Source organism: Serinus canaria, chromosome 8, assembly GCF_022539315.1.
Source record: "Serinus canaria isolate serCan28SL12 chromosome 8, serCan2020, whole genome shotgun sequence".
NCBI lineage: Eukaryota > Metazoa > Chordata > Aves > Passeriformes > Fringillidae > Serinus > Serinus canaria.
This window is the reverse complement of record NC_066322.1, coordinates 16,593,372-16,621,022: the sequence shown is the minus strand read 5'-3', so window position 1 is coordinate 16,621,022 and position 27,651 is coordinate 16,593,372. Positions and strand designations below refer to the sequence as shown.

Genomic DNA, 27,651 nt, shown 5'->3' with positions numbered 1-27,651 from the left:
CCTGCAGAAGTTCCCTTTCCCGATCTCTCCAAGCATGCACCATGAGACGTGCCACCTTCTGCCTTCACTTCTATACAACACAACACAGCCTAGTGCCTCAGCCTGACACATTGTTTTTCTCATGCTCAGCAGTGCACAGCCTTGTTTAAGTCCACTTGTTTGTCAGGGTGCAGCACCATCCCCATTCCATGACCACATGGTACAGTGGTCATGGAGTGAGGACGGTTTTGAAGATCTACAGTGGTTTTAAAGATTTTGCTCAATTAGTCACAGCAATTACTTTTTTTCCTTTATGGAGCTTTTAAAAATATTTATATGGCAATCTCTTCTGAAGACTCATTATCCCAAAAACTTAATTAAGACAGCCTGAAACTAAGGCTGAGCTGTAACTGATGTTAGCAGTTCCTTTCCTGTGTTTCAAAGAACAATTCTTCAAGACTTTCATTTGAGAACTTAGCAACTTGTGGTGTACACAGGAAGCACATCTCTTAGTTACTGCTGACAAATGGCTTCTGTTAAGCCCTTCCTTTTCTATGCTTTCCCCCTGGCTCCAGTAGTACTCTCACAGAAATTCACTATTCATACAGGAGGAATGCTGTGAGTAAGCACAATTTACAAAAATCACTACAGAAATTAAAAATGCAGTCAAAACCTACATAACTTACTGTTTTCAAAACCAGCAACTCACATAACTGTTGATTTTTATCACAAAGATAATAAAATAGTAAAAATATAATGAAAAACAACTTAGAAGTAGTAGTAAGCCCACCTACACTGCTGAAGTTTCACCAGAAGCATATGAATTACATCTCATGCTATCAACTGCTACAGCTGACAACAGTTAACGAGACTTGGAACCCATACTGTTCACAATCTCCTTTCTTCCCTTCATGCATACCAAGTTTTCTGGAAGCAATATCCATCCTCATTCTCCATCTGCCACCTGCTAAAATGGAACACAGGTACATAAGGAAAGCATAGATTTGCCAAAAGAAAAGTTCTAGAAGCATATATCTGTACATTTCAACCTTGTGTAAAGGTACCTAAAATTAAACATCTAAGTCCTTTTCTTTTATGCTTAAGGATTTAATGAAGTTAAAACTTCTCCAGTTGTTCATTAATTCCCTTTCCCACAATTTCCAACTATTATTGATGATCTTTAGAATTTACTCTTAGTGCTTTCTGGTTTCTGCTATCGTGCAACCAATTTGTGAAATTATGAATACCAGATTAGAACAAACAAATAACACAAAACAGGCAACCAGTAATGACTATGAATGAGAAAAACAGGCACACAGCAAAGCAGTAACTATCCCACTGGATGGTGACACAAGGAAATGCAACAATAGCCAAGTTTTGTGAGTATTCATTAGAGAATGGCAAAGCACAAATGAAGGACTTGGAAATGGTGCTTACAGAAAAAACTTTATTTAGAGCAAGATATAACTATTAATTAGCTTCTTGCTTTAAAACAGGGTTTGAAGTAAATGAGCTTGTTAAGAGTAAAACAGCAGAAGTCAGGTTTGGAAGGTACTGTGTTGAACATTAAATAAGCAGAAGACTGGGAAACCAAAACCACATGGAAGTCAATCAGTGCCAAACACTAAGTAGCTAACAAAGGGAAGTAATGTGAATATTGTCAAATTGAGAAGCTGGAAACATAAATTAGAACAAGAATACACTGGTGAAATAATATCAGTAAACAGATTAGAAGATTATATGAGAAGAATGGTATGAACTACAGCTGTATTTGAAAATTTAGTATCTGCTGGCAAAATATTTTGGTACTAATGAAAACCAGAACAACTGTTGATATTATGGTATATGGATCTCAATACTGAAATATGTACAAACCTGATTTAAAAAATAGAAGAGATGGGCTAGCTGAGAACATTAAGGGACTCAAAAATGCAAAACATTAAAACACCAAGACAACACAAAAATCTTGTTTCATTGTTGCTGAATGACAAAATTCAAAGACAGCAAAAGCATCAAATTTCAAACTCATTCTCAGACTGTGCACAACTTGTACTGGTATTGGTCTTTAGTTTTCCTTTCTATTGTCCTGCACCACCTTTGTTAAAAGACACTTGTTTCCCCCTCCAACTTCCTTCAGGGACTCCAAAGGAGACTCTTTTCCCCTGTCTTTTATTTCACCACACCTCATCTACAGATGATCCAATTTACAAAAAAACCCAACTGAACAAACAAACAAAAACCCACAAAAAACCCAAAAACACCAGCAAGCTTTTCTACTAACATTGACAACTCCTAAGTTTAACTCATGCATTAATGTTTTTCTAATTAAACTAGGATATCAATAGATCTGACACCTCAATCTGGGTATGTAAGTTCAACATATACAAAACAATGTTTCAGTGTTTCCTAAACCCTTTTCTCCATTTCTACAAAAACTAATTTTCTTTCATCATGCCCTTAACTGGAGTGTTATTTTTCATTCAGACAGATGTGAGCCAACTAGATATGTGCCTGAACATATTACCAGCATAGCATTTGCAAGACTCCTCCTCTTCCCTCTGTGCAGAGAGCTGATGCTTCTGTCCAGTTTGTCCTTATCACTCTGTTCTGACTATTGCTCCATCGTCAGCCTCAGTATGTTCCATCTCAATTCACCAATTTCCTTTTAAAATATAACACTAAAGATCACTTTTACTAGGATGCTCCAAAGACAAACCATTTTTGTTTATTAAATTATCTCCCCACCCCTCAGACAGTAAAGTGCTTGTCTTCACCTTTAAAGGCCTTTTTTAATGCATTTGTCATCATGTTAAATTTAAAAATTGACCTTCATTTCATGTATCATGCTTAGAGATTTTTCAAAACTCCTTCGTAATCTCACTCAAAATGCGTTATGCATAGAAAAACCATAGTTTTATTCAAAATTCCTGCTGAAGTTGTGTTGAGAACAATTTGACAAATAGTTTGCTATGATGCATATCTTATAATTCTGACCAGTATTGTGCCATTATTTCTTTGCTGTCTTGTTCATGCGATACCTATATTTTTAGAATTGTCACAAGAGACTTCTCCTATCTAAATACTACTGTAATACAAATAAAACATAATGGAAAAATATTAAATATACACATAAAAATGGTTCTAAATCAGTGACCACAACAAAGTTGAATTACATATATTTACACACATGCGTACATACAATGATCGAGTTACTCCAAAATGAAATCATTACATACAGCAACATTTGTCTTTTTCCTTTAGACATACCACTACTACATACAATGAAATTCACATAAAATGAGAAAGGCATTTGTAGGTGTGCTTTAATTACTACTCTAGCTCTATCTTCAGCAGCACTATTGCAGCATTTTCCAGTACATGACACCTTGTAACAAAGCATCCCTCAACCATAGCTGGAACACCAGTTAGTGTCTATGTGCAGGGCAAGTGTCTCCAGGACAGGAACAGGAAATCTAGAGGTTGGGAAGTGATGGATGGGAGGATGCCACCAAGTATGTGCTTCACAAGAGTACAGAATCAAAACTCATTCTTCTCTCTCAAAAAATACACACATTTAATGTTGGTCTTTTAATTCTAAGAGAAAAGCAATTCCAAAAATACAAACTGAACATCAGAGTTAAGTCAACCACCATAATAAAATGAAAACAACATTCACAATAGTTAGGTCTATGGACAGCTGAAGTTTGACAAGTATTTTCTCCCCACACCTCCCCCATTGAAGTCCCCAAGTACATTCCAATATTTATCGTTAAATGAATCTTTATGAAAAATACTGCTGGTGTTCAGTTAGAATTAAAGGACTTGGATAAAGTGAAACAATAAAGACAAATACAGATGGTGTGAGTAAGGTTACAAAGGCTTTACATTTTGCATTATCTCAAGATATAAACATTCAAAAATTAACATGAAGTTGTTGTGTTATCAAAATATTGCAGCTATAGGCAAGGCAACATTAAATTAATAGCTGAGGGTGTGAGAAAAAGCCCACACATTTTAGTGAAGGTAAACAGAAGTGGGAGTTTGTAATTAGCATTTTTATAAAGCTAATATAACCCAGCCAGCCATAAGCCAAACACAGGATAAAAAAAGCTTTCTCTGCTTCCTTTGGCTATGAGGCGACAAAAAAAAAAATTCAGGAAAATAGTCACCTTTTCAAGATGTTCAAGATGAGCAGAAAAAGTCAAATAACCAAGTAATGGAATAAATAAGTACTAACTCAGGCAGTACACTTTGAACCACTCTGTCATTTGCTAATGTTACATAATTTTATTTTGGTGGCAAACTGTAAGCATGTAAGAAAACTAACCTTATACAGTACAGTGAATAACCACCAAAGTAAAAATATTCTTCTGTTTACTCTTTGGCTAAAACCCCCTCAAAAGTAGCAGACAAAGAAAAAATATCTAATACTGGCAAGAGACTTTATGACTTTTTTTTTAACAAGTACAATAATCTTACCAATTTAAAACTTGGTACATTTTATAAACACAAAAGAGGTAATGTTGTAATAAAATCAGTAATGTTACTTCAAATGGCAACATTTGTTGACCCTGTGCAATAATACACTTAGTTCATACTACATTTATCAAAATATGACTTCTACAGAAATCCTGCACGACTCCTGTCAACTTACTTTATAACTGGGACATGAAATTTACAATCAGAGTGCCACAAGAGCTTTCAAATTGTTATTTCCAGTAGAATTAATTTCAAAATCTTCAGATCCTGCATTATTTTTATTGGTTCATTCAAATGGAAAATAATGGAATGTAGAGCACATGACCATCAATGACTGCACCCACTGCCAGAACATGCTGCACTGGTTGGACACCTTTCCTTAGTACATAAAAAGCAACAGCACCCAATAAGCCTGAGAAGAAATGCTGCTGTGTAAATACTGGCAACTATTCCTGAAAAAAGAATTATGGGATGTATTCTCAGAAGCTGACCGATCCCATAATTTGTATTGCATAGGTCACAATCACACATCTATATACACGCCAGGGCTGTGTGTGCATATACACCTCTGTATATACGCACACACGCACACGCACACACACAGAATATATTAAGGAGACAATGAAGTCTGGTCACAGAGCAATTTACAGGCTCAATATATTTTTTCTTTTTTTTTCTTTTTTTTCTTTTTTTTTTTTTACACTTTGTTTGAAAGAAAACTTCAGTATTTTACAGTCTTCAGTAGGCATTATATACACTGCACTTATGAAATCTAGAAAGTATTGAAATAGAAATACATTTCTGCAAACATTTGGGTAAGAAAACAAACCAAGATTTTTCAAATATTTGTGCTATCTACATAGTATTTTCTCTAAATCACAATAACTGTATCCATGGAATGTTCTCTAGAAAATGTCATCTTTTTTTAAACACCATGCACATTTTTAAGCAATTGTAACCCAAAATATCCCAACCTAAAACAATCTAACAATGTTCAGATTAAAAAATTTAAGTCTCAGATCATATTTTAAAAAGATAAGTCTTTATCACAAGAGCTGTAATGATAACAATTACATGTTAAGGCTAAACTGGTTTTGTTTTTTTTTTTGTGGTTTTTTTTTTAGAAACACATTTAAAGACCATTTCTCTCGTGGCTCTGCATTATGAACTGTACTTACAGATGACAGTGCAGTGAACATAATGTTCAGTCCTACAGTCAAGATGCAGTTGCTCCTTCCCACTCCACAAGATACTGCACCTTTCCATCAAGTGTCACCCGACGAGCCAACACACGGTATTTTTCCCCACAAGCTATTCTACCTGCTGCACCAAAATAACTAGTGATGGAGTTCTTCAGATGATTGAGCTGTAACTCCTGATCTGCTAAGTTGTTAAGTATCTCTGTATTGAGTTCATCATACTGGTAATCTTCCTTGCTCTCATCATCTTTGACAATTTCTGAATTTTGAGTCTGGAGTGCTTTTCGTGGAAAGCGGCCTCTCCTCCTCAAATGTGGTATTGCAGCAGGCCAAGTTCTTCCTGTACGAGTCCTTTTTCTCGAGTCAGATAAACTATTGAAAATAAAATCCCACAGCATTAACTCCAAGGGAATTCAAATAAACTATTGAAAATAAAACCCCACAGCATTAACTCCAGGGGAATCCAAATAAACTATTGAAAATAAAACCCCACAGCATTAACTCCAAGGGAATTCAAATAAACCATTGAAAATAAAACCCCACAGCATTAACTCCAAGGGAATTCAACATGTATGCTGTATCATCAGTTATTTACATGCCACTCATGTAATAATTTTTGTTGGTTTTCACTCAAAAAATACTTCTTGCCTACAGACAGGTAACTGTAAGTATGACACTTACAGCTGGTAACAATTTCAGAACTCTAAATTAAACATGAGCTATTTGAAAATTATATCAATAATGCATACAAAATGACTCCTGAAAGCACTCAACAGCATGAGCCAGAAGGGGGGGATGACAAAATAATAAAATCCACATACATAAATAAAAGAGAAATTTTTATTTGCTGAACTTAAGAGGGAAAAGTTTTTGCTTGCAGGAATGTTGAATGCAGTTAATAATTTATTTATAAACTCTGTGCCAGAATTTTTCCATGCTCTATTGACTGTAGAAAAATCACAGCATACTTAGTATTTTATAACACGAACACACAAACCTACAAAAACAAAAACTGCTAAAATTAATTCAGTGTACCTCACTTCTTTTGTGACTACTAGTAGAAAACTAAGCTCAGCAAATGTTTGCAGTTTGATTCTTTTCAGTAAATGTCACTTAGACACATATTTTACGTCAAAAACAGTGGTTAGAGAGCACCAAAAAATCCTCACTCTCTGCATTGTAAACAGAACTATTAAAGACAAATTTTCACTTATCCTATTTCTTTGTGTTTCCCCATGCTATTTATAGCTCTACTCTGAGAAAATTTTAGTAAAATTAATACACTGCAAATCTTGATCTTTAGAGCAGATGAGTAACTGAGTTGTTACCTATAATGTCTGGAAATGTTAGATGAGGTAGTTTCTTTCATACTGGCAGCACCTGTGGATTCCACATCTGAGGTATTGGATGAATGTGCAGTTCCATCAGATTTCCTGTTTTGCAAGATAACAGGTTTGCCAGGCAAAAAAATAATCTTACATTAAAAACTGAGCTGACATTTTAGAAGTAAACAGATAAATTACATGGTGTTACAATGTTTGATAGGAGGGATTTTTTTTTTTAATTTACCCAACAGTGCAGGGTAATTCCAAGGCTGGGTTCTCTATCACTGGAATTGGTTCATTATCCTAAGGGGGAAAAAAAAAAGTACTTCAACTTAAATTTTTTATTGACTTTGAGAGCAAGGGGGGAGGGGAATATAAATCCATATTAACTTGTTATGCTTTTCTTCAACATTTATGATGCAGTTAGAAGGAAGGGAGGAATGGGTAAGAAAAATCCTTACCAGAGGAGATGACTCTGGAGTTTTGTGAATCATTTTTCTTGTATAGGGACCAGGTGGACGACCTACTGATTTTTTTTTCCCTTTTCTTTCTATACCATTACTTAATTCCCTAGAAGAAAATTTGTATTTTATTCTCTATTACTGATGATAGTTTTCATTGAATATATGTGTTCCTTTGGCAATGAATATACAATTAGATGTTTATTTCTAAAACATTGTATTAAATGAGATGATTCTGGCAAATCAAAATTTGCAGGTACAAATGTTTTTGCCTTTATTGTAACATAACAGATTCAATGTATTTCTAGGGAGAGTACTGATTCCCAAATGTTGAAGAGGAATGAACAAGTGTTAAATTTCACTTATTCATATGACCACTCTTGGTGAAAAAGATGGCATGTTTACTAATAGAAGTTACTATTTCACAACATACTTCCTATTGAGAATTCTAGTTCCATTATTGCTTAAGAGATCCAGTAAGGCAAAAGGTTTTGTTTCCCAAATGACAGCAAAGTTGGGATATTTTCTATTGTTCTTACTGCTAAATTTGATGTTGATTTTTTAGAAGAATCCTAATAGAAAGTAAACTACATCTGTTCTAAGACCTTGTTCTCACAAATAATCTGCCTTTACAATTAATTAAAAAAAAAAAACATTCTACAAAAAAAAGGCCTTTTTTATTTGCACCAAAAAAAACCCCAAAGTAGCCCCAATTAACCACAACACAGCTAGAATGACTGGGTTATTTTACCTCACATCAGGGATTGGTTTAGATGACTTTCTGCCTTTAATTTTGAACTCATGTGAAGTTCCTTCTGGTTCTTTATCAGCCTTTAAAGCAGCATTCGGTGGCACAGGAGGAACTCGAATTCTCAAGCCAAACAAATGCTTTTTTTTCTTTATTTCTTTTCCAGACATAAACCTAGATGGATATTAAATTATTTGTTAAAGTTCTCATCCCAGGGAAGGCAACTTTTACAATAGCAGGGTACATGCAAAACAAAATCATGCAAAGAGAATATTCATTTAAATGCTACTTTACTCCCCTCTTTACCCCACTGCAATCCTACTTCTCAAAAACAATGTGAAGTGGAAGGAGGATGGAAGTTAAAACAATTCTTTCTATTGGTCTGAGTCACAATCAAAATAGCTATGTAATGTTATAGTTTGAAACGGAAACATTATTTAAAAGTTAAAATGCTATCTATAGCCAGAGTGATTATCACACAGAGTGAAGACTGTAACCTAAGTCAGATTAAACAGGCAAACAACATTTAAAACAGCAAGTACCAATAACTTACATAGTCTTGTAATCATTTAATGCCTCCAGGACATGCTCATATCTTTCAGATTTTGGTGTGTCTGCCAGCTGTAAAGTATTAAGAAATCACTTAACCTCTCAAATTCCTTAGTAATAGAAAGATTCCAGTTACTCTTAGTCATTGTAATGATGTACTTCACATTCAAATCTATTAATGAAATAGTAGCTGTGCATATTAACCATAATACCATAAATTTTGTGATTTACATCCACAGAATTAATGCCAGCATCAAGCCCAGGACACAGAAGGAGTTTCACTTTTAAGAAGTACAAGAAAAATATCTCAAAAAGATTTAGTATAATGAGGGAACATGACACCAGATTGCTCTCCCAAGCAATCCTAATAAGACTCCCAAGATCCAAACAATCTTCCAAGACTTCTAACAAAAAATCTTCTGTATGTACTCCTAAATTATTAAGATTGCAAACAGAGGATAACTATATGGACAAAAGAACCTAATTATTTATGATAATTATGGCAAAATCCTGCCATAGGACCCAATTAATTTTTTAATACTACTCAACTTGATACAAAAAAGAAAGGAAAACACTCAGAAAAATTATTAGAATTTTAAAAACCCAAACCAGTAGACGTATTTTCATGACCCTTTAGCTAAGACCCAGTCTAACCTCCCTTCTTTCACCAAAGTCTGAAGTAACTAGTCCATATCAAGCTTTCAAAACATGCAATCTTCTCTCTGAAAAACTGCATGAATTACAGAGAAAAGCATAACAAGTATGGTGGTGACTATCACATGGACACAACACTTATGTAGCAGAATGTAAAATTAGATAGATAAATATAGATGTAAACAATCTAATTTTCAATTCAAGAAGAACTACCATTATTTCCAGTTGCCATGCCAAAACTTGTAAATTTATCTTTAATTATAGCTGTCAGCAGTTTATATGCTTCACTATTAATATGAATACTAAAGACCAGACTGTACAACATTTGCAGCTCAAAGAAATCCAACAAAAAATTCAGGATCAGATAATTTTTAAAGAATACAATCCTCACCAAACAAGATTGAGAGAAAGGTCAAAGAATTCAACGTGCTAACACGTTGCTAACAGCTAAAAATAGGTGAATAAATATACTCATAAATCCCAACCTTTTACCATGATTTTGGGCAAGACTGATAGTTTACCCGACTACCAAAACTAACGGAGGTGTTCAAGTGGTTTTAGCCAAAGAAAGTAACAACTTGTTTTCCATCTGCACCATATGCATTCTGTACAATCCATCGCTACCTAGAGGTCTTGCAACACTAAACTACAGAAAATTGCCACATTTATTGCTTTCTAAATAACAGAATGTTAAAAATTACTGGCTTAGGAGTTCTGATAACTCCACCATTTACTACTGTCTTACCTACAGCTAAAACCCTTTTCCTCTTACTCAAGTATAAATAGGTAGAGAAGGAAACTAAAATGTCATTTCTAACAGTGGCAATTGAAGGAGATTACAAAACCCCTAAAATCATTATACTGTACATGTCAATTATTTCTGTGACTAATTTCTGTTTCCCTCATTTCCCTAATTAACTAAAGTTAATCAGATTTTTCAAGCCAATTTTTGCCAAATTCATGAAAGACATTTAAAATCTGTTCAGAATAAGGTATTTAAATTTCTTCAATACAGCTTGTATGAATTTATTCAAAATCTAGCCCTTTAAAAGCAAAGCATTCAGACTTCAAATTAGTAGCTCCCTTGAAGGTGTAGAAATATTAAAGAATTGAAAAGACAAATTAAAGTGAGTTTACTTGTTTTGGATCTGCCCTTTCCTTCCTCTTTCTTAGTTACATGTTTTTCACAGACAGAGCATGGATGGATTGGAAGCAGAAAGGGGAAGAGCACAGAGAGGAGCACAGCCTTTCAACCTCTTCAAAATGGCTTAAGTGCTCCAAGTCAATGTTAGCTCCACCCTCCGCATCCACTGCTCTGACCTGCCAGTCAACATGACATTATGTTGAATATAAGGAATATTATGTTAAATGAACAAACAAATTTCTTCTACATTTCCCTCAATACTAAGAAAAACAAAATTCAGAATTAAATACAGCTTACATGTTAAGCTGTACAGGAAAATAGCTTAAAAAATAATTCTGTTTAAAAAACACTGAAAATTACATTTTGTGTAGCCTTTTTTTAAATTCAAAGCTCAATACTTGATATGACAGATTTATTGATTCTATATGACTTAGGTAAAAGATGCCATCCACAGCAAAGTACACCAGAGATGTATTCATGACTCTAATTTTTAGTAATGCTTTAGTGTTTGCCTAACTTTCTATCCAGCTATTGACACTGATAGTTTAAAATACATATGTTTAGACTATTTTCCATTATTTATGAAGAACAGTTACTTATTTAAACCAAGAACATACACTTGGTTGGTTCTCAAATTGTGACTGCTAATAAAAATGGACTACAGTTGTATGAATTTACTGAAGAATAAAAGTAGAATGTGCTGATAGAGAATTTCAACCCATTATATGCCATATATTTAAAAAACCTTCAAAACCCTAAACAATTTTCATGCACAAAAGAGTACTTACTCTATTAGCAGTATGCCACTTTGAACTTAAATCATAAATTTTTGCATCTAACCACATATGCAGAAACCAAGATCAACACTGGTCCTCTCAGTTAAATATGAAGTCAATCTACTTGAGTAAATGAATTTCCTTTAATGCTAAGGTAAATTCTCAGTAATCATATACCTGGGAAAATAACTAGTATAGAAATGAACTAAAATATGTCTTGACAAGTAGCTGAATCCAACTGCAAAAGGATCAAAAACAAACTGGACACAAACTGACCACCCCCACTGTAAAAATTAGGATGGAAAGAAGAAATTTTTGAGTAGAATATTTAACACACTGTGTTACACCTTAGAGACACTGAATGTGGTCTTCAAATGCAATATACTCTGCCTTCAATTCTACATTTAGATTATTGGGTCAGAGCACATGAAAATACCACAGTAAGAAAAGAATTATGAAACTAAAAGAGAAGGTAGATATGCAAGAGAATAAACAGCTAAGTAATGGAAAGTCACCGTGCAAGTCATTAGTTGCATAGATAACTTGAAGAAATTTTACAGTTTAGGAAAATATGCACCACTTAAAAAGCATCCTATTTCTGCAAGGAAATGAAAAATTATTTCATTACTTGGGATTATCAGATTTTAAGGTACTAAAGGATTTAACATCCAGAGTAAAACAGTTCACAGCTTGTCAACTCTCAGGACATATGTATGCACTGTGATTTAGAAACAAGAAAGGGTATTCTACTTACTTACCTCACCAGGATGCAATCTATCCCAGTTTTCATTAATGTAGGCCATAAGTTCAAGCTCCGAATCAAAGTATTTCTTTTTATGAATAACACTTAGGTTGTAAAGGCATAGATGTGCTATATCTACCCTAGAATATTTGAATAAAAAAAACAGAGAAAACAAGTATTTTTCTTCCAATTGCTTTCCTTTGAAACAATTTAGTAGAAAAGATAATTAGCATTACACAGGTAGAGGAACACAAAGCCCAACTTAAGACACTCAATCCAGACAACACTATGAAGTCTCCTGCAATTTCTTTTCAACTGATTCCTTCTGTCTTCCATTTCACTTTCATTTCTGCCTCATCTCATTGTCATGATTTTTTTTAAACTCCAAAACTGTTCTGGACCACAGGATATGTAGGTAAGTCTGAATTCATACTTGAATGTATCAGTTCTGAATTCATGCAAGTATTTTGGTGAATTAACATTTAATAAGGTAATTTCCACCATGTATTTGTTAGCACTAGGTATATATCCACTAAATTTGATATAATTTCTATTACAGACTAGTTCCATGAAGTCTATTCAAGGAAACTATTATAAAATATATCAGGATGTGTGCTCTGGTACTCACTATGTTTGGCTTAGATAATACAGCAGGATCCTAAACCTGCAAAAAACCCTTAATTTGGATATCACAATCTTCACATACATAACAAGTGAGTAGCTGCTTGTTACTTCACTGAATGATCGCAGGATTGAATCCCAAGAGCGTGCAATCACAATATATCTCCACCCTTAGAGATAAACTTTGAAAGAGATTTATCCCTGATCATACACACAGCAAGAATGACTCAGGAAACAGCTCAAGCTAACAAGCAGATTTCCTTTAGCAACGAGAACCAAAACACCAAAAGGAAAAACAGAGTATTCAACTCACCCTTTTTTAAACATTCATACTTACCATCTCAAGGGTAAACGTTTGAGGTATTCTGGTCCAGAACTGCAAACTGAGCAAATGAACGTATAAAACCTACAAATACATACATATGTATATGAACACATGTCTGGGTGATGGGTGTCCATACACACAGTGTTTCAACACCCTGATCATGAAAAAAACTGAAAGTTAAGCAAGCTAGAAACACAGCCATATAGAATTTGTGAGTCCCTTTATTCTTTATCTTACTTTAGCAACTTCTATAATCCGTGCTGATACCTACTGGGCCAGATACAAGGAACTTCTTTGAGCTACCTCTGTGTCATTCTGCCTGAGAAAGTCCCTCAACCTGTGACTGTATCAGTTAAGGTGCTCTGTAATGTCCCAGCACAATCTGTCAAATGCAAAAACCTATGCACCAGTGTAAATATGCATTTTAAGGACCCATACATTCCTAACTCAGATCCTTCATACAAACATTCCAGAAAAATTTCCATATAAAATTATAATAAATAACGAATTAAATGCTCTTTGATTCTCTTCTCCAGTTTTCCTCTTTCATCTGCTGCAAGTGCTCCAATTTCCTCTTAAAATAAAAGCACAGACCAGCACTCTTTAGTTTCTTTTTGTCCTAATTCCTCACACATGAACAGAAGATGTAGAGTTGCACCTAATGTATAAAGGATTTCCACACAAAGTAAAGGCAGTAACAGCTGCAATCCATTGGTCACCTCTCCACCACCCACCACTGCATCCTGTTCAACTGAGATGAAGAACTGCTTTTTCCTGGCACCCAAACATAGGCTGTCTTGTGTTTAAGATTCTACGCAAAACTCAATCCCTTTTAGAAAAACACTGTTGTGTTATGGATTCCCTAATAAAAGCTCCTATGTGAGATTTCCCCCACATTTTAAATAAATATAACCAACAAAATACAGCTTAATTTTCTTACCTGTCACCAAAAAGCATTGGCTTTTGGAGGCACTGCACACAAGCCTCATGAAACCACTGTTTACATTTGCAGCACTGCAACATCTTTAGATACCAGCTTCAACAACAGAAAGAGACAAGATGTGTTTAAAAAGTTACGAAAAATTGTTTCTTTATTATATTTAAGTTAAATAGGAAGGGATCTCTTGAACGAAACTGATTTGCACAGTTTATAAAAGTCATCTCTACGGATATTTCAGTACCCTTTAGTTCCATAATGAATTACTAGGAAAGACAGAGAAGAATAATAAAAGCCCAGTAAAAGAATTAATTAAATTATTAAATTAAGAAAAAACCCATTTAATTTACTGTGACATCCACCTCTTAATTCTCAGTAAGAATTAAGGAATTCCATATAAGCGCTTTCTGACATACTAGATTTAGCTTCCTTATTTTCTAAAGCACAACACAACCGCATTATGTCACAAACATTTGTTCTGGGGACCCAACTACTTGAATCCTCAAAAGAAAACTCATGGTTTACACCTTTTCCTTTTTCAGATTCTCCTTTGAGAAAGGGAACCATGAAAAACTGACAGCCATGTTTGTTCAAGTCTCAAACCAGAGCTCTGTCCTGCATGTATACCCTCAAAAACTTTGGTTTTTATGCGGGACTCTTTATTTGCCTTGACCTCAAATCTACCATGCTATTTTATTCTTTCATTCATGCAGACACCAGAGTACCCCTCTCAACCTGCTTAAGAAGTCCTCTTCTTGCCTTTCTGGTAAAAAAGAACCAGTAGAGGACTCTGTAATGCCATAAGAGGAAAAAAAGAAATCTTTCCCCTGCCAGTCACTGAAAACCAGGATATGACATTATGGTAGAATCAGAGAGCTGTTGATTCCAACAAAATTTAATAAACTAATCTCTAGGTACACTTGTTTTTGTGACTTATGACAGAGCTGAGTTAAAAACAGAAAAATTCTGCCTAGAACTGCAAGATCATCAACAAACAACTTCATCCAAACTCAACACATCAACAGTAGCAACACAAAAAAAATTCTTGCTTATTACAGAATGTACTGTGATGATCTGTGATGGTCACATTAAAACTAAAACAAACCAAAATATTTTATGGGAAAAGAAATTAATATATTTCCCCACTGTGAGACACTCCAAAAATGTATACAGAAGTCAAAATCCCACTTTGCATCCGGTTTCTGATATGTACACACAACAGAAACAAAAACAAACAACTTCACAAGGAAGTCTAGAAGAAAAGACCCCCAAGTTTGTAGCTGCAGTAGAGAAAAGTTCTTACATATTATCCATTTACTTACTCCCCAGGTCCTCCACAATAGCAGTAGCACTGCTGGACGTTGGTTTTGTGACCAGCATCCCACTCAAGGTCTGTTGCATTATATGGTAACGTTTGTTTCATGACTTGCAGTGCTTTGGCATTTGGTCCTTTCTTAAGTGCACCACCTCTCTGGGCCAGAACAGATACATTAGTTTACAAAAACCAGTCATGTATTTCTGAAACTTTCAAAGCTTTTCATTTGATTGTAGAAAAGTTTTCATAACTTTCAAGTCAAATATTTTCAGGTGTATTTATGTTTTAATACTAGCATGTTTGTTTAAAAGTGTAACCTTGTCAGTTTCTAAAAATAGCATTACTTCTCAACATGCAAAATTTGAGTTCAGATCAAAGATAAAAAAGAAATCACTGAAAAAATGCTAAATCTTTTTATTGTTTCAATTTCAAAAACAAAGATGCATGTAATATGAAATGTATTAACTTTTTTTTTCTAGAAACACACCTTTGTTGTTGTTGCAAATACACACTGTCGACAGAGCCATTTATCATCTGAATCAATCACGCTGGCATCAATATTTGGTGTGTGACACAGCTGATGGTAACCTGGATGAAAAATGAACAGCCAAACTGTTATTAAAATGACAAAAGCTTACACAGAATTAACTATGTTGCCAAAAGCACATAACTTAATGAAATGATAAGGCATTATCCATAATTAAGTGCCAAAAACCTGAACAAAAAGATTGGTAACACATTCAAAATGGTCTTTTAAATTTTCTTAGTAGAAAAAAATAATTTTGACTTACAGAACAGGTGTTAGTCACTTTAACATGGATTATCATCTTTCACTGAGCTGTTAATAGCCACTAAGGGCTACAAAATTTAAGATCAGTTGAGCAGTCAGTCATAGCCGGGCAAATATCCTCCTTTGTGAAACAAATCAAAACATCTTTTAAAATGCAGTAAATAGAAAAAAAATCTAGTTACCTTGCCCACATTTATCACATATAACCATTTCATTTGGTGCTTCTGAATACTCTTCCTGACATATTGTACAGACCATTTCCCCACTCTCAGTGGCTCCTAGACAAAGATGAAATTGTGATTTTTTTTCAGATTATATCTGCAGTTCAAACACAGTTACCACATGTACAGCCTTCCTCATAATTTCACTTACAGACGCATGCATTGTAGAAACCCATTGTTACAGTGACAAACTTCTTAATAAGAACATATTCAGACATTTGTATAGACTGTGCTATAAATATTTATATCACTTATGATAAGCTATCAGATACTTATATGCTTTATTGCCTACTGACTATGCAATCCATGGATCCTCAACATCAACAATAAAAATCCAGTAACTGAATAAAGAATGCAAATTTAGGCTAAAAATACCTAAAAATAAATACTATCTATCTGAGTTGGAAGGGACCCATAAGGGTCATCAACTTGAAATTTTCTCATACTCATTGAGTAAATTTTGATTGTTAGGATAAATGAATCAGAGATTATCAACTAGTACTACACAGAAGCAGAACAGCACTTTTTACAAGTTTAAAGAAATAAAGCAGTTGATTTTTTGCTATTACAAATCAAATACAAAGCTTTTCCTTTAAGTAGACAGTATTTAGCTTAAACATCAAGAATCAACAAGAGCCAGGGGAATTTCCATTGTGTTTGTACAATGAGGAAATTATCATCCGTGCTTCATTAGCATTAGATTATAAAAACATTAACTATTATTGAAATGTCTGAAAACCAGTAAAGTATTATATGATGGGTGCCTCACTTGATAACTACACATTTCTTTATATCACATGAATACTCCAAAACATGTAACAGTTTCTTATGTGTAACAGTTATGGTGTTCCTTTTAAGTGTCAAAACTCTGCTCAAACATAAGATACACTAAGCTTTCATTTCTTTCCATATTATGTCATTTCAACTGAAAATAGTACAAAGAATGTAAACTTGGTGTAAATTAGGGCCTGAAATTTTCTCTTAAGGCAGAGAACTAATCCACCCCCATGCAAACAAACTCCAATGTGATTATTTTTGGAAGTCTTCTCCACCTCACACATGTGAAAACAGACAAACAAAAGCCCAAAACAAAACAGTAACTTCAGTGACAGTTGTTTGAAAATACTTTTTTCTTATTTGCTTAATTTTTGTTCCTGGTTCACATTAAATTATATCACTTTTTAGAATAAAAGAATATAATATAATAATCTTTAAGAGACAACAGTAATCTAAATAAATAGGGTACCAAACAACAACTACTTCATGGAAGTTCTTGCCTGTTTGTATGTCCTTCCAGAGAACCCAGGATTTGGAACTGTCTTCAAATATAATGAAGCAGTTCTGTTTCAGTTTGTTTATCTGAAAGACAGAAATACAGTGGAAGCCATGTGTAAAAGCACCAAACAGAAGAATGTATTTGATACTACATAAGTGAGACAATAATACTGCAACTTTTAACAGTATGTGACACTTCAAGACTCCAGCGAAGTTAAAAAATGTGATTACCTTTTTGATAGTTCCAAGATAAAACAAGCCATCTGACCATCTAGCTAGGACATCCTGACCTTCCTCAAATTTACAAAGTGGCTTTTTGGCTTTCTGTCCATCATGTACCGACAGCTTGGCCAGAGACGCTGAGCTCTTATGGCTGCGACGTAAAGGAGACCGCTTATGGACCAGTGAATTTCCCACCGCTGCGGAGTCTCTAAGGGAAGGCAAGCAGGAGAAGAGGTAATCAGAACGGGTTCAAGGAACTGTGCACTGGAGATACCAACACCACCAACTCCAGGGAACAAAAGACCTGCTTGTCTTTTGTAACTTTACACACCTTTAGTAGCAGTGCCTCAGCTACTATGCAAGTGTACACCTTCTGAAAGAAACAAGTTCATAAAAGAGAAGTGTTCTAGGCAATCAACTAATGTGCATGAGGATGGGGATGCTCATCCCCAGCTCAGAGACTCTTCATAAAATCACCAGAAGCATTGAAAACACATCAAAAACATTCAATACAGGATTAATTATGCAAAACTCAAATCACTGCCAGTTTTCTAAAATTCCAAGGAAGCTAAAAAGATCCCAAGCCAATTCTAACTGCATTACCTTGGCTGGGAGAGTACACCTTGGGCATTATGCTGGCTCAAGGTAAATGCCAAGGTACCTCCAACAAAGAATCATGCTATGGCACTAAGCATAGCTGTAGAGCTTTCCAGCAGAGGAAGAATTTCTACATGTTGAATTTCTCATGTAAAATAAATTTTCCTCTCTGTTAGAGTAAGGGTGGAAAATAACAAAGAAGGAAAACCAACAGATCTTGCAACCTTTCTTCATACATGAAACCTAAAATTGTAAGTTATTTCTATCAATAAGCATGTTTCCTCATATATTCCACAGCATATATGTAAGTATGGATATGCTTTTATGTCAGACTAGCTGTCAAACACTACACTTCAATTAAAGAAGTAAAATAGAGAAAATTATAAAACAGGACCACAGAGTGCACAAGGAAGAATTTCACAAGTAATACTCAGAATTTGAGACAACGCAATAAAGTTACCATTTGTATATCCAAATGTAATTTCGCTAGAAACTACATGTATGTCTAACTAGGATGCAAACAGAGCTAGGGATAGGGGAATTAAACAGGATACAGCCAACTGAAGAGCAGTTTCACCTCACTCAAGGTATCTTAGGTATATTATCAGCACCAAAACCATTTGAATTAATTTCAAAGCACGGACAAAAGCAGTAATTAGTGTCCCATATAGTTTGAGAATTGCTATACAGATATTTGAAAAGTTGCTCTACAGCTTCAAACAGAAAGGAAACATCTCTCTAAAGAAATTACTACTCACAATATGACAATAAAACTAGAAATGTAATGGCTTAAAATACCACATTAAACAGTTTAAACCAAGAAGGTTAGGCACAAGAAAATCAGCTGCTTTAAGCATGTTTATAATCTATGTAACATTTAACAATGACATGACAGTAAGAGCAGCTATAATGGGCCTCAGGCATCCTCATGCACAACTGGGTCACCAATTTAAGTCCTGCTTGATCCCAAACACAAAAATATTCAGATGGGTGACCAGGGAAGACCAGAGGAACAAAAAAATCCTTTGGCTTGTTTCACAGCTGACACCTTATCACTTCATCTGACATCCTGCATCACCGCATCAGAAAACTAAACTGTCATTTTCCATCTTCTCTCTTCATGGTGTAAGTAACAATGGTAAGACCCACCACCCAGCCAGATTTCCCAGATAAAGAATCTTACCAATTCTGTTGCTTCTTACACAAAAGCTGATTCAAGTTACTGCTACTTTTCCTCAGCTCTACTCTAACCTCTGATAAATGAGACAGGATACATGCAGCATTCAAAATAGGTTTACAATAACAGTAAAAGTGTGGCAGCCCAGGACACTTACTTCTTGCTTTCTTGGCACTAACATCTGGTTTACAACTGGTATGACAGAAGTATGCCCTGAGAGGTTCAAAGACTTTCTTTCCAAATTTTTTCTGACATTTAAGACCCTAGAAAAAGCTAGGTTAGCCTAGCTAGGCTAGCCTAGGAACAGGTAGCATTCCTGCTACCAGGCAGCAATGTTTACTCTTCTTTTCCAGTACTTAAAAAAATGTGTGAGAGATCTTATACCAAATACACAAAAAGACACAAATTCATTTATCACAAACAGCAAGATTGCCACTTTAAAAACAACTGTGAGACTTATTCTTCAAAAAAATAGTCTTCAAAAGCATTCTTTTAAGAACAAAAGTTTGTCTCACAACACCACTGAAATCACAACAAAAAAAAAAGTGTGCATCATTTTCTGGCACAAAACACTTAAATGATTCTATACATTCACTTATTCAACAACATAAATACACAATAGCAACTTCAGACCCTGAAGAACCTTGATACCCAGAAAAAATGTGAGCCAATAAACCAGACACTTCTCTATTGTCCACACTGCTCTCTTTGTGAGTGATGGCAGTGCTGAAGTGACAACTAAACAGCTCATGAAGCAGCTCCTGCTGTGGCAGTTCATGGTTTATCTCAGACACTGAAAATAGGGTTGGTTATTACAATAGGCTGACAGTAACTTAACAGTTGCTTGCCACATGGATAGGAAGTTTCTCTCCAGGGAAACACTCAATGATTTTGACTGCGATTAAGTAGGAAGTCAACAGTTTTAACCAGTTGACTTTAATGAACAGGATCTAAGTTACTTAAAGTAGGTGTCTCTGAAGTATCTTCAGGAACCACTGCACAAGAAATGCAGCACACACCAGTGTAAAACCCACATGCATAAAATGCCACTAACTTGCCCATTTGTCTTGTCACAGCTCTAACTGCTGTAGTGGAATGCCAAAAAAATCACACCTACCATTAAAATAAAACTTTTGTTGGAAATTTAAATGCAAACTGAATTTTAAAATTGGCAAGCAAGAAGGTTTAAGTTCCACATTTTCCAGCAACTTGCTTTCCAGTCTTCCTTAAAGTTAGCTTCATAGCACCCTCCTAACATACAATATGGTTACAAACAAAATTAGTAACCTTGAAATAACAATTTCCCCACCATCTTAAATACTTCTCTCCAAGAACTTATAACTGCACAATATCCATCAGATGCAGTGTTTTTCAAAAAATCTTACACAATATAAAGATTGATGTTATCTCATTAAACTTTCACAACCAAGCTACACTGTATGTCATACAGTATATATGGCTTTACATCTATTACTCAATGTTAAGTATGTTGTGCTGTACTCTTATTCTAGCACTTAAAATGCAAAAACAAAAAAAGCGCTTATATACCCATGCAATCTTTCAGAAGTTAGTGGTGGCAGTCAGTAAAATGTGTCTGCACACTGATATATGTTTGAAGATAGAAATGCACTTCCACCTTTTATTGAGAAGTTGATGTAATGAAGAACTGAAAATGCTCACTCAATTTCACCTTGGAGCTTAGACCATAGCCACAGATACCCTCAAGCAAGACAGACAGATGGATACCTTCCATTCACCTACTTAATGAATTAGTTTATAATATGTTGCAGAAGAGATTATTGTCATTGCCAACAGGAATGGCAAACTTCCTCCCAAAGTCAACTACCTAAATCAGTCTGATTTATGAACCATAAGCAGTTACTGTGCCTAGCACTGTATTCATCAAAATTAGATTTATTAGTTATGACTCACTTGTAACTCTAACCTCTTCATCAGCAGTTAGAAAATGTTGGTGTTCATTCGGTACCTCTACAGCTATTCTACAGAAGGAAGAAGTGGAAAAGCTGGGGGAAAAAGATGTGGAGAGGCTGGAGGATTAAAAAGACTGAGCATTCTTGTTTCCAAGTGTCTTTTTCTTAAAAACATTCATACTCCTGTTCTCCTTCAATCTCAACAACTGCTGAGAAAAGACTTCTGTTAAGAAAAACTCCCTTGATGGTGGTTGGTTAGTTGTTTTGTTTTTTTTTTTACCCAGTCATCTCAGTTCACTGATCTGTTTAACAGAATGGTTGTAAGCACAACTGAATAAATGCAAACAATCAACTTGGGACACAAACTCCCTCAGCTGGCACTGCCAGACTGCATGATTGAACTACTCAGGTTCACTGAGAACCCATACAATTTCAGGAAACTTTTCGAGAAGAGCTGCAACAGTAACAGATGACAGCTACCCTATGAGAACAGATAGTTTTTGGAAGCACTAAAGATACTAAGTTTTAACAACAAAGTGCCCAAGAACATTAAGAGAAAATTTTAATCCACTGCGAAAACTCAAAGTGGGACAAATAGCTCATTTATTCCTAGGAAATACAAATCACAGTGAAGGTATGAATACTTTAAAGATTTATCAGAAGAGAATTCAGATAGAAATAGATAGAAATCACACACAGAGCATTGTACTAAGACAGCCCACAGAAGATTAGAATCTATATCAAAACTTGAAAGGTGGTATCCCACAGGAAAGGAAAATATAGTGAAAGACCTTATGACAACTAGAGATAATCACTTCACATTCTGGAAGTATGATGTTACTGATGATTAACTGCAATTTTTTTTTTTTTGTCTGAAGTTCCAAACTAGCCCTTTATTACAGAAAAATGAACTATGAAGTTGTAAGATGCTGTCAAATACCAGCAGTCTTCTCTCCTGCCCCTGTTTCACTGCTGAGCTGCCACCTAGGGAGAGGGGATGTTCCCTCCCCCATCGGAATCTCTCTTATTCCAATGTAGGCATGTTACTTCTGATCCTCCTCCCTTGTACTGCTGTGAAGAGACTAACTGCATCACACTGATTTTCTCACAGGAGCTGGAAGGCTGCAGTTATGTCTCCCTGAAGCTAAATGAACCTGGTTCCCTAAGCCCCCTTTCATAGGGCAAGTGCTGCAGCCCCTGACTGTCTTGGTGGCCCTACACCAAACTCCTGTAGTTTGATGTCTCTTGCAGTGGTAGCACCCAAACACAGCATTCTGCTGAGATGCTGTCTAATGACTTTGAGGGGAAATTATTATTTCCTTTTACGCAGTCTTCTACTTCAGTTCTTATACCTCAGGATACCACTTGCCTTAGTTCACAGGACACAGTGCTGGCTGGTATTCTGCTTTCTGTCTGTCAGATCCCCAGACAATCTTGCAAAACTGACTCCCAGCCAATCTTAGCCTGGGGTTCCTTCTTCAGATAGAGGACTTTGCTTTCTCATCTGTTGAATTTCATGAAGTTGATGCTCAATCTCTTCCTTCAGCCTTGCTGAAACTGAGGCTGGACAAGGTCCTCCCCATGTTCAAAAACCCTACCATTATTAACACAGAAGGTGGTCAGGTTGTTCAGGCCATGATTTTTATCTTTGGTGACTGTTACCAGCCATCACCTTTCCATGCATCCAGAAGCATCCTCCAGGAAGACTTCATAACTTCCCCAATGACCAAGTGAAGCTTACCAGCGCGTGGTTCCCTGGGTTGAACATTTAGCCCTTTCCACAGATGGGTGTAATACGTGCAATTCTCTAATCAGTATGGATTAGCCCTGTTCTTCACAACCTGCAGTAGTGAGGACGAGCCCTACAAGAACATCACATGGTTTCCTCGGTGCTCTTAAAAGCAGCCTGGTCCCATGGGGCTACATGAGTCAAGTTCACGTTTATTGAAATTTGCAGCAAGCCGATTCATAGGCCACTCAAGCAAAGCTAACAAACCCACCACAGATAGAGGTTAAAATATTATTTAAGGCAGAACAACTTTGTTCTACCAATTATTTCAGGGTAATCATTCTGTCTAAGCCACTCCTTGTCAATAAGATGAGAAATTGTAATTTGCTTATTCTCAGTTTTAGCTAATCCACCCTAAAGTGCCCATGATGATCAAACGTGATTTCACATAATACATTATTATCCCAATAGGATGGTTGGCTTTGGTGAGGGTTTTAATTCTTTCAGAGGGCCTTATATTTTGGCTATGATTTTCTTTCAGAAGTTCAGCCAGAGGACTGAGGGGAAGTGACTGTGACACAAAACATGTCAGACATCATATAGATAGAATACTGAGCTTTTGCTCTCTGACCTTGTGAAATATGACTGTTCTTAATAACATTGATGCATACTGTTAAAAAGAGGTGGTCACCAGGATAAGTGTACTACTCTCACGTTCATAATACTCCAATCATTTGTGATTTTATTTTTGCTCACATTCTCCCTCAAGAAATCTCAAATAACTAGAAGCGTTTTAAATCTCTGATATAAATAGTGAAAGGATTAGAGTTTAAAATATCATTACAAAATAGCACATTTAGTACATAAGGAAGAAAGGGCAGTCGTGTACTGCAAGAGCCATTTGTTTGGGGTTGATCATGTGTTTGCACATGAAGGTACAGGGAGAAAACAATGGTACTGGGTCACAAGACACCTTTTCTGACCATAATTCCCCTTAATTGTATACTCAGCACCTCTGTGAAGGCAGCAACCTCCTTTTGTATCCAAATCCAGTACCCGCAGCAACAGACCTAAGGGAGTGCGACCATGTGCCCCAGCAATAAAAGAAATAACAGACAACATGCTACCTTGCTCTGGGAGAAGTGGGGAAGAAAAAGGATTTCAAAGCTGAACAAAATCCCATAATGATAAGTTTTCTCCTTTAAGGTTAGTCTGCAAGAACAGCAACCTCCATAAGCATTCCACAGAATTTAAAAAACAAATAGATCTAAAACGTTAGTAGCGATATCCTTGAAAATATTTAGTTAATGAAGTATGTCCAGACTCATCAGGAATGCCCTCATCATTAGCTCTCCTTTTCTCAAAGAAAGTTCTCCTCCTCCTTCTCTCCAGCCATACCTGTGGTTTCATAATTCTTCTCCTGTTGTGTTTTGCTCAAAGACACACTTCCCCTCCATTTCCGGCAAGGAAGGCCTGTGAAGAAGGTGAAACCAACTCTGCAGCAAGGCCAGTGGCCGCTCGTGCAAAAAGCACGGCCAATTCACAAACTAGTCCAAGATTCATACTGCCTTCTAGTCACATCTGCAAGCTTCCTTCCCCACAACTCACATGAGGAGCACAAAATATGCTCCAGTGCCTCTACATTAATTCACATCCATCTCCAGGGAATACTGAAGTCCACTGTCTACTAGGAAATTAACTGGAACTTATTTGTTACAGCTGCTCTTCTCATAAATTTTACCTGATCTCCTGCTGCAGGGAAGGACAAACATAACTTCACACTAACTATCAATACATGTCTCTTTCACCTATTAAAAACATATATATACCCTGCTGACTAGCCATATTAAGTCATATGAGAAGCATCTACATCTGATTTTAAATTCTTTCTAGAACAGAAAAGGCAAGTTGTTGGGAAGCCACGCACCTTTATTTGACAAAAGAAGGGTTAACTGTGGAAAACACTACTACATTATACTCTCAGCACAGATCCACACTTCACAGCTTGCAGCTCCTTGCAAAGCTTCTTCTCATTTTCACTACATTATGCATTTCCTTTCATACGTTCAATCTTTGTTTTCCTTATTCTCCTTTAAATGAAAAGCTATTAACTCATTAATCTGTATTCTAATAATACTGAAATGAAACATTTTTGCCTCCTCTCTTAATCTCAAATGTTTTCAAATTAAATACAATTTGAGCTCTCAAAAAAGGGACAAACATTACCAGGTAAACTTTACCAACCTGATTACGGATCAAAAGAAAAAGAGGGAAACTTTTTTGTTACTATCCCACACTTTTGGCAGTTTGAGTGTATATAATTGATCACATTCCCTTACGCTAAGTCAGGAAAAAACCATGTCATTATCCATTGCTATGCTTGACCTTTTAAAACTATGATAAGCTGGGCCTATCACAAATTCCAGAAACAACCATAATGCTACTCTGCTTTCCTGGCAGAGCCTTTCATTTAATTATGCAGGCCATCTACTTCTAATAGCACCCTGATTCTTTATGGATGAACAACAACCCCTCGTATTTCAACACTAATATCAGCGTCCAAAGCACCCAGCACAGAACCATATTGTTCTCTTTCACTGAAAGAGGTATCAGCCCATTCTTTCCACAGAATTCAATACCAAAAAAAGGAAAACGCATTACTGCATATCCTTTCAGCCAGCAACAGTTTTCACATTTAAGTGGGCTAAAAACCTGCTGTGTACATTCAAACCGTCAAGCCTGACAGAAATTAAGAGATGAGGCATTTCAAACAAACAAACAAACAAAAAAAAAAAAAAAAAAGAAAACAAAGCCACACAAAAAAATCCCGAACAAACAGATAAAAAGAAACAAAAAAAACCCCAAACACAAAGTTACCAACGAAAACCACTACCTCTTTGTGCTGCTCTCTTCGCACTCGAGCAAACGCAGCCTACTCGGACAATATCCTTGAAGGAGAAGATGAAAATACAGCTGGCGCGAGGCTGATGGTACCTCACCGCTGCATTCCCCGGCCCCGCCGACCGGCCCGCTGCCTCCCTCCCTTTGTTTTGGTCACCGAAGAGCACCACTGACCCCTCACATTCGCCTGCCAGCGGCCGCTCGGAGGGAGCTCCCTCCCCCTCCCTCCCTCCAAGGCCTCGGGCTCCCCGCGCCGGAGCGGGCCCCTCGCCGCGCTCCCCGCCGCGCCGCTGGGATGCGGCACCGGCGGCCCGGGCTGCGGGGATCGCGCCCCCCCTCACCGCGCGGGCCCGGCCGGCCCTCCCTCCCCCCCACCCCTCACCTCATTCGGTCTCTCCAGTGGTGCCAACCGCCTCATACAGGGAAATCGGCGAGCTCGGGAGCCTCCCCCAGCGGCGCGGGGCGGTGCGGCCGGGCGCTCGGTGCGCAGCGGGCCCCCGGGCGCGGACCCGAGGCGGAAGGCGGCGAGGGACGGTCAGACCCGCCTCACGGGCAGCCCGGCCCCAGCGTAGCCCCTCGCCATTTTTGTTTCCCGCGGAGGAGGCGCTGGTGCATTCTGGGAGCACAAAGGGCCGCGGCCCCGCCCCGGCGGCCCCGCCTGCGCCGGCAGCGCCGGGGGCGGGCACGGGGCCGCCGCGGCGGAGGGACACAGGCGCCGCGGAGCCTTTGCTGCCTGTGAACAAAGAAGGACTATTTTAGGCGTGCGCGCCCAGCGCGGATCTGTGCGCGCCGCCGGAGCTCGCTTTGGCTGGGGCGTTCATTGTTCCCGCCGCACCTGAGGCGATGCGACGGCGTCCGGGTTCCGCCGCTCCGCAGAACCCCTGGCCGGGCTCGGGGAAAAGCTCCCCGCCTTGGTGGTGTCGGCCCTACCGTGTGGAATGACCCTGGTTCTGCCTTCTTGACCCGGTGGTTGATGAGGCGGGGCCCGGCCCAGGGACCGGAGACTGCCGCGGCCGGTCCTGGGCAGCGGAGTGGACGATGTGCTCCTCTGCACTGACATCGGGGTGCTGCCATTTTAGGAGATGAGCTGAGGCTCGGTTCCAGTTTTTAGCAGCAGCTGTATTAGCTAAGCTAATGGAACAGGCTGAACAGGGAGGTCATGGAGTCTCCTTCTGGATTCATTCAAAACCCATCTGGACGCATTTCTGTGTTACCTGTTCTAGGTGACCCTGCCTTGGCAGGGGGGTTGGACTGGATGATCTCCAGAAGTCCCTTCCAACGCTAACAATTCTCTGATTCCGGAAATAGCTCTTGTTTTCCATAATTGTATTTTGCGGTTGTTCATACTCCAGTACTGGGCCCGTTTCTGTGGTCCTCATGGTTAAGCAGGGCAATTGGCCCAGTACCGTGTTTATAAACACTGCAAAGCCTGTCCTAACCATGTAGGGGCCTTTGTTGTGCGCAGCTCTGCCCTGTGCATCACCGGAGTGCAAGTGCTCCCTGGATCAGATTTCACCAACTGGTGTCACTCTCTGGAATGGCTGAACTCAGAAG

The 27,651-nt window shown here is 37.3% G+C and overlaps 1 protein-coding gene across 2 annotated transcripts; it reads right to left on the bottom strand.

Moving 5' to 3' along the window:
- Positions 1 to 3,118: 3,118 nt before the first annotated feature.
- On the bottom strand, positions 3,119 to 26,731 carry MTF2 (metal response element binding transcription factor 2). Of its 2 annotated transcripts, none has more exons than XM_009088536.4 (15): positions 26,480 to 26,731; positions 17,772 to 17,970; positions 17,543 to 17,624; positions 16,227 to 16,322; positions 15,742 to 15,842; positions 15,262 to 15,410; positions 13,943 to 14,038; positions 13,015 to 13,083; positions 12,073 to 12,196; positions 8,745 to 8,812; positions 8,195 to 8,365; positions 7,444 to 7,552; positions 7,227 to 7,285; positions 6,986 to 7,090; positions 3,119 to 6,029 (listed from the first exon to the last, which is right to left on the bottom strand). In XM_009088536.4, the coding sequence occupies exons 1-15, from the start codon at positions 26,482 to 26,484 to the stop codon at positions 5,675 to 5,677; spliced, it is 1,788 nt and encodes a 595-aa protein (XP_009086784.1). In that variant the 5' UTR covers positions 26,485 to 26,731; the 3' UTR covers positions 3,119 to 5,674. The 2 variants fall into 2 exon arrangements, with proteins under 2 accessions (XP_009086784.1, XP_030082359.1); XM_030226499.2 differs by lacking the exon at positions 26,480 to 26,731 and adding an exon at positions 26,090 to 26,140.
- Between the last annotated feature and the right edge of the window lie 920 nt (positions 26,732 to 27,651).

Bases quoted from the DNA above. Each gene is read 5' to 3' on its own strand.
- MTF2 (XM_009088536.4), bottom strand. The intron at 14,039-15,261 runs GTAAGTAAATGG...CTGTTGTTGAAG, and splicing joins TATTGTGGAGGACCTGGGGA to CTGGTATCTAAAGATGTTGC. The intron at 8,813-12,072 runs GTAAGTAAGTAG...AATACTTTACAG, and splicing joins ATAGATTGCATCCTGGTGAG to CTGGCAGACACACCAAAATC.